This window comes from Corticium candelabrum, chromosome 10 (genome assembly GCF_963422355.1).
Source record: "Corticium candelabrum chromosome 10, ooCorCand1.1, whole genome shotgun sequence".
NCBI lineage: Eukaryota > Metazoa > Porifera > Homoscleromorpha > Homosclerophorida > Plakinidae > Corticium > Corticium candelabrum.
Genome location: NC_085094.1, coordinates 7185553 through 7197769, shown reverse-complemented (window position 1 = coordinate 7197769; position 12217 = coordinate 7185553). Strand labels below are relative to the sequence as shown.

The window sequence follows — 12217 nt, the reverse complement described above, 5'->3', positions numbered from 1 at the left end:
ACAAAGAAACAGACAGACAAACAAACAGACAGACAAACAAACACACAAACAGACAGTCAGACAGACAGAAGTAGTGGACTTTAGGTTTGCTTTTAGAGTTTGATGGAAATTTCATTGTAATGGAAATATATGTATGGACAGACAGACAGACAGACACACAGACAAACAAACAGACAGACAAACAAACAGACAAACAGACAAACAGACAAACAGACAGACAGGCAGACAGACAAACAAACAGACAGACAAACAAACACACAAACAAACAGACAGACAGGCAGACAGACAGACAGACAGGCAGACAGACAGACAGACAGACAGACAGACAGACAAAGAAACAGACAGACAAACAAACAGACAGACAAACAAACACACAAACAGACAGACAGACAGACAGGCAGACAGACAGACAAAGAAACAGACACATAAACAGACAGACATATTCGTACAGAGCCAAAGAGAACAGACAAACCCTCACCAAACTTGTCCGAACGTCCCACATCCCACCAGATGTGGTTGTATGTATCTAGCCGGTAGAAACCAGTCAGAACCATCACAATCAAACGCGTTGAATTCTTCATCATCGCAAAGCCTCGATACAATCCTCCCGAGCAAATGAGTAACGTGCAACATCGCGGTTAGATCATACAAGCAACATGAAGCCCGACGTGTAGAAAACCATGAATCACCAATACATCGACGTGATGTTGTGATGACGACCACACGTAGATATCACGGGTTTAAGTTAATTCCCGTATTTGAAAAATCCCGTATTTGAATTTCCCGTATCTAGGTTTGTATTTTAGATTCTGGATGTACATGTAACTAAATTACATTGTTTATTGTTTTGCTGTTGCATTATTTTTGAGTAAGCATTTAGCTGTAATTTTATGTTCAATTAAATAACCTATTTTGTCTTCTCGTTGAGTACTAGAAATTGTGTGTGTGTGTGTGTGTGTGTGTGTGTGTGTGCAAGCGCGCGCGTGCATGAGTCTACCCTGGTCTGGATGCGCAAGGTCGCCTCACACGCATGCGTCGTAATCTAGCGTTTCCTAGCAACAGCACGCGTCGTTGGGTGCTGTCTAGAGCCTTTATCCAGCGAATTTCGCCATGTCGATTGCTTCTGTGACATACAAACACTCATTCGGCTTGAAAGGAGACGTACTATCAAACGTCCATTACGTGGACGAGCAAATCGTTCTCTACCCTGTTGGTGGGAATATCGTCCTTTATAATGTCGATGGCAAAGCTCAACGCTTCATACCGACGACGCCAGGAGCGGCAGGAGTTACTTCTCTGTCTCTTAGTCCCAACAGGAGGTGAGTTGTAGGTTTTAGGGTGGGAATTTGGGGTAGGGGTACACAGGGGGATAATTATTGATTGAGTTATGGTAGACATGTGAGGAGATAGAGGGGAGCGACGAAGTGGTATGCGTATGAGACAGACGGCAGATTGAGAGCGAACAGATGTGACTGAGGTGTGCAGTACGTGACAGACAGACACAATACATGGACAAACATGATACAGACAGACAGACGCAGCAGACGTGGACAGACATGATACAGACAGACATGACACACATGGACAGACATGATAAAGACAGACAGACGCATCATACGTGGACAGACATGATACAGACAGACAGACATGACACACGTGGACAGACAGACATGATACAGACAGACAGACATGACACACGTGGACAGACAGACAGACATGACACACGTGGACAGACATGATACAGACACAGACACATGTGGACAGACATGATACAGACAGACCAACATGTACAACACACATGGAGAGACAGGATACAGACAGATGGACAGACATGATACAGACAGACATGACACATATATGGACAGACATGATCAGGCAGACACAGCACACATGGACAAACATAATACAGACGGATAGAATAGACACATACAGCACACATAGAGAGACATGATCAGACAAACAGGAACAACACGCGTACATGGCATATCACACACACACACACACACACACACACACACACACACACACACACACACACACACACACACACACACACACACACATTCACTAAAATTTTATTTTGTAGATATTTGGCTATAGCTGAGAAGGGAGAGAAAGCTACAGTGACGATGTTCGACCTTCAGTCAATGCGGAAACGTAAAGTATTAACCCACAGCGAGTGTCAGAGCCAGGAGTTTATAAGCCTCGCTTTCTCACCCGACTCCAAGTATCTGGTAGCTCAAGGTGGCTATCCCGATTGGCTTCTTGTGTATTGGACATGGGAGAAATCGAAAGTAATGGCTGTTACCAAGGCAACAAATGCTCAGAATTCACCAGTTCATCAGGTATGTTTATGTGTTTGAGAGTGCATGGTGGAGAGACGTGTTAACGTGTTGAAAATGATGAATATGCAAGGTGTAAGGCAATACGAGCACAGACAGACAGAGACAGACAGATATTTGAGACAGATGGACAGACAGACAGACGGATAGAGAGACAGACAAACAGACAGACAGACAAACAGACAGACAACAGACAGACATAGAGACAAACAGACAGATGGACAGACAGACAGACAGATTTTGGGCCAGACTAGAATGTAGTAGTGTTGTTCTTTGAAAATATATGTATTGACAGACAGACAGACAGACAAACAGACAGACAAATAGACAGACAAACAGACAAATAGACAGACAAGCAGACAGACAGACAAATTGGATATTGCTCTAGCGCATCCCTGGAGTAGTGAAATAGACGTTTTATCAGCTACAACTCAGAGAGCAGCGACAACCAGAAGAGAAAATCTGAAGATCAAAAAGTACGACCAGGAGCTTCTGCCTGGAGGTTTTCGACCAACATTTGTGTCTATAGTCTTCAAACATTTTGGCTGTTGGTGAGAGAAAGCTGAAGACTATTTGAAGAAACTGTCACAGCTATCAAGAGACGAAGGCGGAAAGCCAAATGCATCAACATTCAGGACATACTGGAGATCCGTGTTTTCTGTGTGTCTACAACGATCAAATGCTAGAGAGATTGACAGTAAAATAAAGAGGATTGTTTCAAGAGACAGCCACATAAACATAAATAGTTGTAGGTAGAACCAAGCCCTATTGGCTTGGGTAGTATTTAGTTGCTTTGCTTAGATGGTCTATAATAGTTCAATGTTTGAAAATATATGTATTGGCAGACAGACAGACAGACAGATAGACAAATAGACAGACAGACAGACAGATTGCCATACAGATGGATAACTGATGACTGCCTAATGCAGCAATCCACATACATATTTAGGTGACATTCAACCCTCAAGACAACACCCAACTGTGTGTTGTTGGTGACGGCATCTTCAAACTCTATCGCTACTCGGAGGGAAACCTCAAGCAAATTGCCACCCAACGCAGCGAGACGCGCAACTATCTCTGCCAAGCGTGGACGTCAGAGGAACGCGTCGTCGTGGGCGACAGCCAAGGCAAAGTCTTTCTCTTCGAGTCAGGAGACGTCAAAGCAGAGATCTCGATTGTCACAGCGAAAATCACATCACGGTCAACGTCAGTAGTCAGTGCAGCTGACAACTCGGCCACTGCTGCTACTCCGGCACCTGTTCGTTGTATTTCAAGCTCGAGTAAAGGGTTTTTGTGTTCGTCTGGCAGTGGAGTGGTTCACCTGTTTGAGAAGAGCGATGAGAAGGATAAGGAGCATTACAAAAAGATTCGGGAGGTTCACGTTCCGTTGCCAAGTGGTGAGGTGCAGGGCGGTGATAGAGAGAATGTGATGGTTGCTGGTGGCCTGGAGATAATGAGTATGGCTCTTAGCCCGTCTGAAGACTGTCTGGTTTGTAGCACAGAGGGACAGCAGCTGTATACGATCATGCTGTCTAGTGCTGATATTGGAAGGGTATGGCATCGTCTGCTGCATGATTGTTTGTTCACTGTCTGTTTGTTGGTTTGTCTGTCTGTCTGTTTGTTTGACTGTCTGTTTGTCTGTCTGTCTGTCAAATTTTCATATATTTTTATACATCAAAGCTAATACAGGTGAAACTAAAGTAACAGCTAATGAACAACAAGTGTCACAACTACAATTACAATTACACAAATAACAAGTAGCATTAAAAAGCTCCCCTACGGAGCCTACAAACCGAAATTTAGTTTACTGAATTGAAAGTTGAACAACATCTAAACTCTGGTCAGTATTCTGTCCATATGTTACTCTGATCATCTTTGTAGCCAACACCGAGGCATTGCAACGCTGAAGTTGTACTGACAAGCGTCTTCTCCAATGTGTTTTAAAATCTGAGGGATTGTTTCTTCCTTCTTCATCTCTATATAGTTTGGAAAGTTTATTGAGGAACGTTGATGCTTCTTCTCCCCACCCACCAAAGTGCTCAAAAACTAGTGGAATAAGGGTAGGAGTGTACCCTCCAGGCAACTGCTCTTGAGAATATTTGCTATGTTTGATGTCTTCTCTTCTTCTTGCTGCAGCTCCATCCGTAGTTGCTGCACTTCGCAGAATGTCCTGGCTCCAGGGGTGAGCAAGGGCCACATCAAGCTCAACATTTCCCCCACATGTTGAGTCTGTCTGTCTGTCTGTCAGTCTGTCTGTCTGTTTGTTGATTTGTTTGTCAGTTTGTTTCTTTTTTTTGTCAGTTTGTTTGTTTGTTGGTTTGTCATCTGTCTGTTTGTAAGTTTAGTTGTTTTGTTTGTCTGTTTGCCTATTATTTGTCTTACTTGCTTTGTCTGTGTGTTTACCTGCTTGCTGATTTGTTTGTAAGCTTAGTAGTCAGTTTGTCTGTCTATTGTTTGCTTTTTAGTCTTTCTGTCTGTTTGTTTGTTTGTCTGTTTGTTTGTTTATCTGTTTATTTGTCTGTCTGTTTGTCTGTCTGTCTGTTTGTTGTGTTGTTCATTCATTCATGCATCTTCACAACAACATCAGTTTATTCAATAGTGTGTGATGTCTATCAGGCTTAATGCATTTCTTTCAATCTATTTTATCTGACATCTTGTCTTGCAGCAAGGAGAGCACGCCCAATTTGATCTTCTCTCTCAACCATTCCACCGCAGTGCCATTACAGGACTCGATATCTGTGTTCGTAAGCCGTTAGTTGCGACTTGCTCGTTAGACAAAACCGTCTGCATTTGGAACTACGACAAAAAGTAAGACTGATGGTGTATTCGACTCTTTAGTTGTTTGTCTGTTTGTTTGACTGTCTGTCTGCTCTTTTATCTGTCTGTCGGTCTGTCTGTTTGTCCGTTTGTTTGTCTGTATGTATGTATGTATGTATGTATGTCTATGTATGTATGTCAATGTATGTATGTCCATCTTTCTGTCTGTTTGTCTGTCTGTCTGTCTGTCTGTTTGTTTGTTTGTCGGTCAGTCCGTCAGTTGTCTTTCATCCTTTGCTTGTATTTCTAGTTTTCTAGAGCTGAAGAAGGAATTCACCGAAGAAGCCTACAGTATTGCACTCCATCCAAGTGGCCTCTTTGTGCTTGTCGGTTTCAGCGACAAACTAAGACTCATGAATCTTCTTATCGATGACATTCGGCCATTCAAAGAGTTGACTATTCGAGGTTGTCGAGAGGCAAGAGAAACAATGGCGTGTGATTTGTTGGTTTTGTGTGACGTTTTGTTTGTAGTGTGCGTTTAGTAACGGCGGACATCTGTTTGCTGCCGTTCATGGGACTGTCATTCAGTTGTACTCAACCTATTCGTTTGATAATGTGGCAAACTTGAAGGGACACAATGGGAAGGTACACACACACACACACACACACACACACACACACACACACACACACACACACACACACACACACACACACACACACACACACACACACACACACACACAGGCACACAGGCACGCACAGGCACACACACGCACACACACACACGCACACACACACACACACACACACACAGGCACACACACACACAGGCACACACACGCACAGGCACACACACACACACAGGCGCGCACACACACACACACACACACACACACACACACACACACACACACACACACACACATGCACACACGCACACAAACAAAGACAAGCACACAAACACACAAACGAAACAAATAAAACAAAAAACAAATACATAGACAGACATTTGTCTATCAATCGTGACATCACATTTTGTCACACGCTATTGAACAGTGTGTCATCATCAAACAAAAAATGTTGCTACAGTACTCTAACAACAGCAAACAACCATGTTTGTAAATGTTTGTAAACAGGTTCGAGCACTAGTCTGGAGTATCGACGATTCAAAGATCATCTCTTGTGGCCAAGAGGGTGCAGTCTACGAATGGGCCGTCCAGACCTGCAAACGCGAAGGCGAGAGTGTCCTCAAGTCGTGCAGCTACACGGGCATTGCTCTTTCTTCTGATGGCCGGACGACATTCGCTGTTGGTTCAGACTGCACGTTGAAGGAAATCTCATTGTCGGAGTCTCAGGTGAAGCGCGAGATTGCGGCGGGAGATACTGTGCTTACACAGATTGCTATGTCGAGGTCGGGACGGATGCTGTTTGCTGGGACAACGTCTGGTGCTCTCAGGTCGCTCAAGTTTCCGTTGACGGAACCGGGAGAGTATTCAGAGCATCAAGTGCATAGTGCGGGTGTGACAAAGGTAGGAGATAGGAATTAATGAGAGTGACGAAATGGTTTGATTGTTGAAATTGTCTGTCTGTCTGTATGTATGTATGTATGTATGTTTGTTTGTCTGTTTACTTGTTTGCCTGTCTGTTTGTTTGTCTGTCTGTCTGTCTGTCTAGTTGCTTGCCTGGCTGTCTGTTTGTTTGTCTGTTTGTTTGTCTGTTTGTTTAACACATTTTAGTGTCTGTTTATTTTTTATCTATCTGTTTGTTTGTTTGTTTCTTTATATGTCTGTCTGCTTGTTTGTTTTTCCTATTTGTTTGTTTATCAATCTATTTGTCTTCAGTTTGTTTGTATTTTGTTTGCCCACCTGCTCCATGTTTGCTCACCTGTTTCTCCACATGTGTATCTGTTCATTCACTCATTGTGTCTGTTTGTTTGTTGTGTGTCTGTCCATTTGTCTAGCATTTCCCAACAGTCTACTAACTCTTGTTTCTCTAGATGCGTTTGTCTGCTGACAACCAGCATCTCTTTAGTGCAAGTGAAGATGGATCACTTTACCTCTTTCGTGTGCAAGACAAAGAGACACGGAGTGTCATACGCGACCACGAGGTTCAATATGCACAAGAAATCTTAGTGACAAAGTCAGACCTGCAAGAGAAGATGCAGGTAATCGCTGATTTACAAGCACGAGTTGACGAGTTGAGATCTGAGAACGAGTATCAACTACGACTGAGGGATATGAATTATAATGAAAAGCTGAAGGAGTTGACGGAGAAGTTTGTGGTTGAGATGGAGACGTTAAAGACAAAACATCAAGTTGGTGACTACTTGTTGAATTGTCTTTGTTTGTCTGTTTGTCTGTCTGTTTGTCTGTCTGTTTATGTGTCTGTCTGTGTGTCTGTGTGTCTGTCTGTTTGCCTCATCATGTTGTCTAATGTTTACAAAGACTTTTCTTTCCAATTGCAGGTTTTGAAAGCAGAAAAAGACAAAGAAGAAGCTCATCATTCGGAAGAGATGGCGAACGTTATTAGTCAAAATGGACGCGAAATTCAAGAACTCGAGTCAACAAACAACCAGAAATTAATGGCCGAATACGAGAAATACCAAGAACTTCAGGCAAAATCTCAAAGACAGCAGGAAGACTACGAGAAACAGGTACTCGATGCCGAGGAAGCAAAACAAAGAAAAGAAGAAGAACTAACCGAATATTATGAAACCGTGGTAGCAGACAAGCAGACAGAGGTTGATGAGGTGAGTTGCTCAGACACTTTGCTTTGTGGTTTGGCATTTTTGTGTTTATGTGTGGCGTTTGGTTTTGTGTAGATGAAGAAGAAGGCTGTGGAGCAAGAAGCGGAACATCAGGAGACGATGCGTCAGATTGAGGAGGATGCTGATCGTGAGATACTTGATATTAAGGGAAAGTATGAGCGACGGCTGAGAGATGAACGAGACCAGAATTTGAGACTGAAAGGAGAAACGGGAATCATGAAGAAGAAGGTAGAGACATAGAGTGATGCATGGATGGATGGGGTCACATGCGTTTACACACATGAATACGTATTACACAAACATGGACAGAGAGACAGTGAGGCTTGATAGATCAGTTTATAGGGTGTAGATAGAGACAGATTTGTGGGACATAGTCTTGCTGTGGATCAACTGACAGGTAGAAATAGAAGTACTGAGAAAAAGCAGCTTGACAGACAAACAAAGAGACAGATAAACAAACAAACATACAAACAGATATATGGACAAGCAAGAACACAGACAGGCAGGTCTACAAATGACTGGACTCACTCTTTTTTTTGTTCATTTGTGGATTCTTTTTGACATTGAACTTTGTTGTTGTTGTTGTTGTAGTTTGGAACTCTTCAGAAAGAGATCGAGGAGCGCAAGGCTGAAATCCAACAACTTCATGTTGAAGAGACCAAGTTGCAGGCAGTTATACGGTCACTAGAGAAAGACATTGTCGGATTGAAGAAAGAGATACAAGAACGAGATGAGACGATACAAGACAAGGTCAATATGATCACATACACACACACACACACACACACACACACACACACACACACACACACACACACACACACGCACACACACGCACTGAATTTGTTTTCATGTCAGGAGAAACGAATTTACGATTTAAAAAAGAAAAATCAGGAACTTGAAAAATTCAAGTTTGTGCTTGACTACAAGATCAAAGAGCTGAAAAAGCAGATTGAGCCTCGTGAGAACGACATCAAAGCAATGAACGAGCAGATCCAGGAGGTCAGTCCAACTTCAGTGATTTGGTTGTGGTGTGTTGTATTGGCTGCTTGCTGTGTAGATGGAACAAGAGCTGGAGCGCTTCCATAAGAGAAATCTCAGTCTTGACTTGAGGAACAAGGAACTCATGCAGAAGTTGAAAGCCACAGACAAGGAAATGCATTCTGAGAGACAACGGGTAGGTCTAGGCCATTTAGGTTGTGTTAAATGGAACGGAGGCACATTGACACACACACACACACACACACACACACACACACACACACACACACACACACACACACACACAGACACACACACACACACACACACACACACACACACACACACACACACACACACACCATCTCAACTCCTATATAATTTTCTGTTTCGTCTTGACAGGTTCATGACGTTGAAGCTGTGTTGAAGAGATTCAAAACAGATGTTCACCACGCTGCTGGTCTCATCCAAGAGCCAAAACAGCTGAAGGAGAGTGTCATACAGCTGTACAAGAAACATGTTGGAGAAGACACGGTATCTGTGGGTTACAATTTATGTTTGCTTGCTGTGTGTATGTGTGTCGGTCTGTCTGCCTTGTGCGTCTGTGTGTGTGTGTGTGTGTGTGTGTGTGTGTGTGTGTGTGTGTGTGTGTGTGTGTGTGTGTGGTGTGATGTCAATAATATTTGTGTGTTTTAACTACCTAGCCTGAGTCAGTGCGTGTCGATCAGGACATCCAGCAGGAATACAGCCGACAACGAGAGCACCTCGAACGAAGCGTCGCCTCTCTTCGAAAAAAACTACTCAAAGACTCTGAAATCCATCGCGCAGACAACGTCCGAATCATGCAGGAAAATGTCACTCTCATCCGAGAAATCAACGACCTGCGACGTGAACTCAAGTTAGCACGCACACAAGTCCACGACCTCGAAGTGTCACTAAAAATGGCTCAGAAACAGGCCGGATTAGCTGGGACTCTCCCCAACAGGTCGGGCAGGGGACTGGCTGCATTTGAGATTAAAGAGGCTGCAGAGACAAATAGAATCATTGAGATTCAGAGATCAGAAATTAGAAAGTTGAGAAACCAAGTGCAAGAGCTCGAGTTAGGAGCATCTCGTCCCGGCTCTGGAGGCCGTTTGCCACCCGTTTCGGCTCCAACTCAAGCCGTAACTGCGCATTAGATACATCCTCTTGAGCACTATGTGTTAGTCTTGGTCTTACCTGCATATATATATACATTAGGTAATAACATGTAGGACATCATGGTTCAAAGCTTTTGATGTAGAACGAGCTGAATATGATGGATTGTCCGTGATCGATGCAGTTTGCAAGTGGATATTTGTACCTCCTGAATACTTCCTAGAAAGTGCAGCGTTTAGGGAATGAAAGGACCCTAGGTAGCAAGTAGATAAAGTTCTGTTAATTAATACTATTACCTAATTAATGTTGTAATAATATAATTGAGTATTACTACTAAAAATGGTGTACACAATGAAAATGAAATTGAACAGCAAGTGGTAGTGTATCCTGGAGCATTACACACAAGAGTACAGAATGATAGCAAGAGCCAATATAATATTGATCTTTACAAACTAAAATTGATGTCAATGACACTAATTACTATTAATTTACCGTACAAAAAATAAATCTATGGTACAAGAGGTGGATGCAAATTTGTTAGATATGAACAAACAGTAAATACCTTATATAAAAGATCCATGCTTGAACTAAGTGTTATTTATACCTTGCAAAATGCTATGGTTCGTTATCCGTCTGATCACCCCTCTATGGCGATTCTAAGAGAAGCCACTTGTCAGCATTTAATGACTTGCTCCTCAGTAAACTGACCTCCTCCTTTTAGAAAAGGAGGTAGCACAAGAGATGCCCAACGTCCACGAGAATGTCAGCAATAACAAATCCTTTGTTTGCCATGACTTGATCTCCAGGCACAAATTTATTGAGAAAACCAGACTGCTTCGTAAGTCCCCGTTATGGCACCAGTAAATAGTCGTGACACAAACATAACATGACCACATGGCGATATTGCAACTAATGCTTTCACAGTGTGGTGGTGTTTGTATCTGAAGAAGAAAGCTGATTGCACACCCTATCTGAATGACTGTAAATAGTACTGTTGCATCAATGATGCAGGTCTTTTTTGGGAAAGTCTCTCTAGATGACTGTGGTAGACTTCGATGTAGAGTATCCCTTGGCAACCACCAGTCAACGTCATTCAAATGGCAATAAAGTTTATCCATGTGACAAAAAAATTTCCATGTGAAACTTCAAATATTTCCCCTTTGCAGATACATTGGTACATCCAGGAACACACCAAATAACCACGATGGCACGGCAACTACACACTCCAAATGATGTAATGTCCTCAGATGTACGTGGCTGTCATATAAATGAACCAGTCACTCAGTATTGCTGTAATATCAAGATGAAATATTAATCAAGCATTCTCTTCTTACCTCTCAGTACCACCAGACATGTCTAAAGACTTCCTCTTCACGTCAGTCATTCCCTAAATGCCGCACGTTCTAGGAAGTATTCAGAAGGTACAAACCAAACCATTTGGTAAGTGCGTACCACACAGAACACGCGTCATAGATTACGTACGCACGTTTGTACCCGCATTTGACGTCTGTCAAGTCTCAATGTTAAATAATCACTCAAAATGACGCGGTAGAGTCACGAAAGAGATCAGAAAAAGGTTGTTCATCACTGCAAAACACGCAAAACACACAAGAGCCGAGTCCTAATGAGGCCTCACCTGATTCGATGCATCGCTATACGCACCGGTTAAAGTTCGAAAAGCAAAATTGTTGCTTTGGCTCTAGACTCACGCGGTTAACAAACGCCAATGCATCGAAAGCGAACCAAATCGGCGCGCGGTAGGCGATGACGTTGTTAGTGCCACGCCCTGTAAAAAGGTTCCTCCCCCGCTCCCCTCTCATCACGTGCAGAAAGCAGTCTGGAAGCCGAGGCTAGAAAGTGCCATTTTTGTACGTTTTCAATCTTTAGTTTTTCTATAATTATATCCATCTTCAGTGAGGATTTTACCTGCATGAGATGGCAGCAGTCGTCTGTCTCTTGTGTTCTGTCCTTGTGTTGGATCTGAGTCCTATGCTGCAAAGAGATGTGCAAAAAGTGGCGCATCTTTCTCTGCATGAGTGTCTGTTGAGGTTTAGAAGGTCCTACCGTGCAACTTCCCAGACCCGCCCACTTTTGATTACAAGTTGCCCGATTCTAGCAGCTGCTCATAGAGGTGAATAAAGAAATCTGCATGGTACAGTAGAGTAAGGCATAGGCTGTGCAAACAACGTACAACGGTGATTGCTTGCGTTGAATATGTAACGCTGCAACG

The 12217-nt window shown here is 43.0% G+C and overlaps 2 protein-coding genes and 2 long non-coding RNA genes across 5 annotated transcripts in view; 1 reads left to right on the top strand and 3 right to left on the bottom strand.

Moving 5' to 3' along the window:
• The window catches only part of LOC134185777 (uncharacterized), an 8192-nt gene extending 7469 nt beyond the window's left edge, over window positions 1–723 (bottom strand). For both annotated transcript variants that reach the window (XM_062653650.1, XM_062653649.1), the window contains exon 1: window positions 479–723. In XM_062653650.1, coding sequence (XP_062509634.1) covers window positions 479–633 — 155 coding nt within the window. In that variant the 5' untranslated portion in view covers window positions 634–723. The remainder of the gene's footprint in view (window positions 1–478) is intronic.
• A 327-nt stretch (window positions 724–1050) lies between these two features.
• LOC134185511 (cilia- and flagella-associated protein 57-like) lies at window positions 1051–10525 on the top strand. The gene is made up of 15 exons (XM_062653315.1): window positions 1051–1319; window positions 2087–2345; window positions 3292–3894; window positions 5008–5150; window positions 5410–5575; window positions 5631–5744; window positions 6239–6631; window positions 7099–7416; window positions 7567–7851; window positions 7924–8097; window positions 8461–8619; window positions 8728–8871; window positions 8930–9046; window positions 9253–9384; window positions 9555–10525. The coding sequence occupies exons 1-15, from the start codon at window positions 1111–1113 to the stop codon at window positions 10026–10028; spliced, it is 3690 nt and encodes a 1229-aa protein (XP_062509299.1). The 5' UTR covers window positions 1051–1110; the 3' UTR covers window positions 10029–10525.
• LOC134185514 (uncharacterized) lies at window positions 7624–9664 on the bottom strand. Its single transcript, XR_009970793.1, has 5 exons — window positions 9551–9664; window positions 9213–9354; window positions 8398–8553; window positions 7803–8064; window positions 7624–7742 (listed from the first exon to the last, which is right to left on the bottom strand). It is a non-coding gene; the product is annotated as an uncharacterized LOC134185514 (long non-coding RNA).
• Window positions 10396–11742, bottom strand: LOC134185512 (uncharacterized). Its single transcript, XR_009970792.1, has 2 exons — window positions 11322–11742; window positions 10396–11244 (listed from the first exon to the last, which is right to left on the bottom strand). It is a non-coding gene; the product is annotated as an uncharacterized LOC134185512 (long non-coding RNA).
• Between the last annotated feature and the right edge of the window lie 475 nt (window positions 11743–12217).

Excerpts from the sequence above, each read along its gene's own strand:
- LOC134185511 (XM_062653315.1), top strand. The coding sequence starts at position 1,111 with ATGTCGATTGCTTCTGTGACATACAAACACTCATTCGGCTTGAAAGGA. Across the intron at positions 8,098-8,460 it reads CGGGAATCATGAAGAAGAAG|TTTGGAACTCTTCAGAAAGA; the intron begins GTAGAGACATAG and ends TTGTTGTTGTAG. Across the intron at positions 8,620-8,727 it reads ATGAGACGATACAAGACAAG|GAGAAACGAATTTACGATTT; the intron begins GTCAATATGATC and ends TTTTCATGTCAG.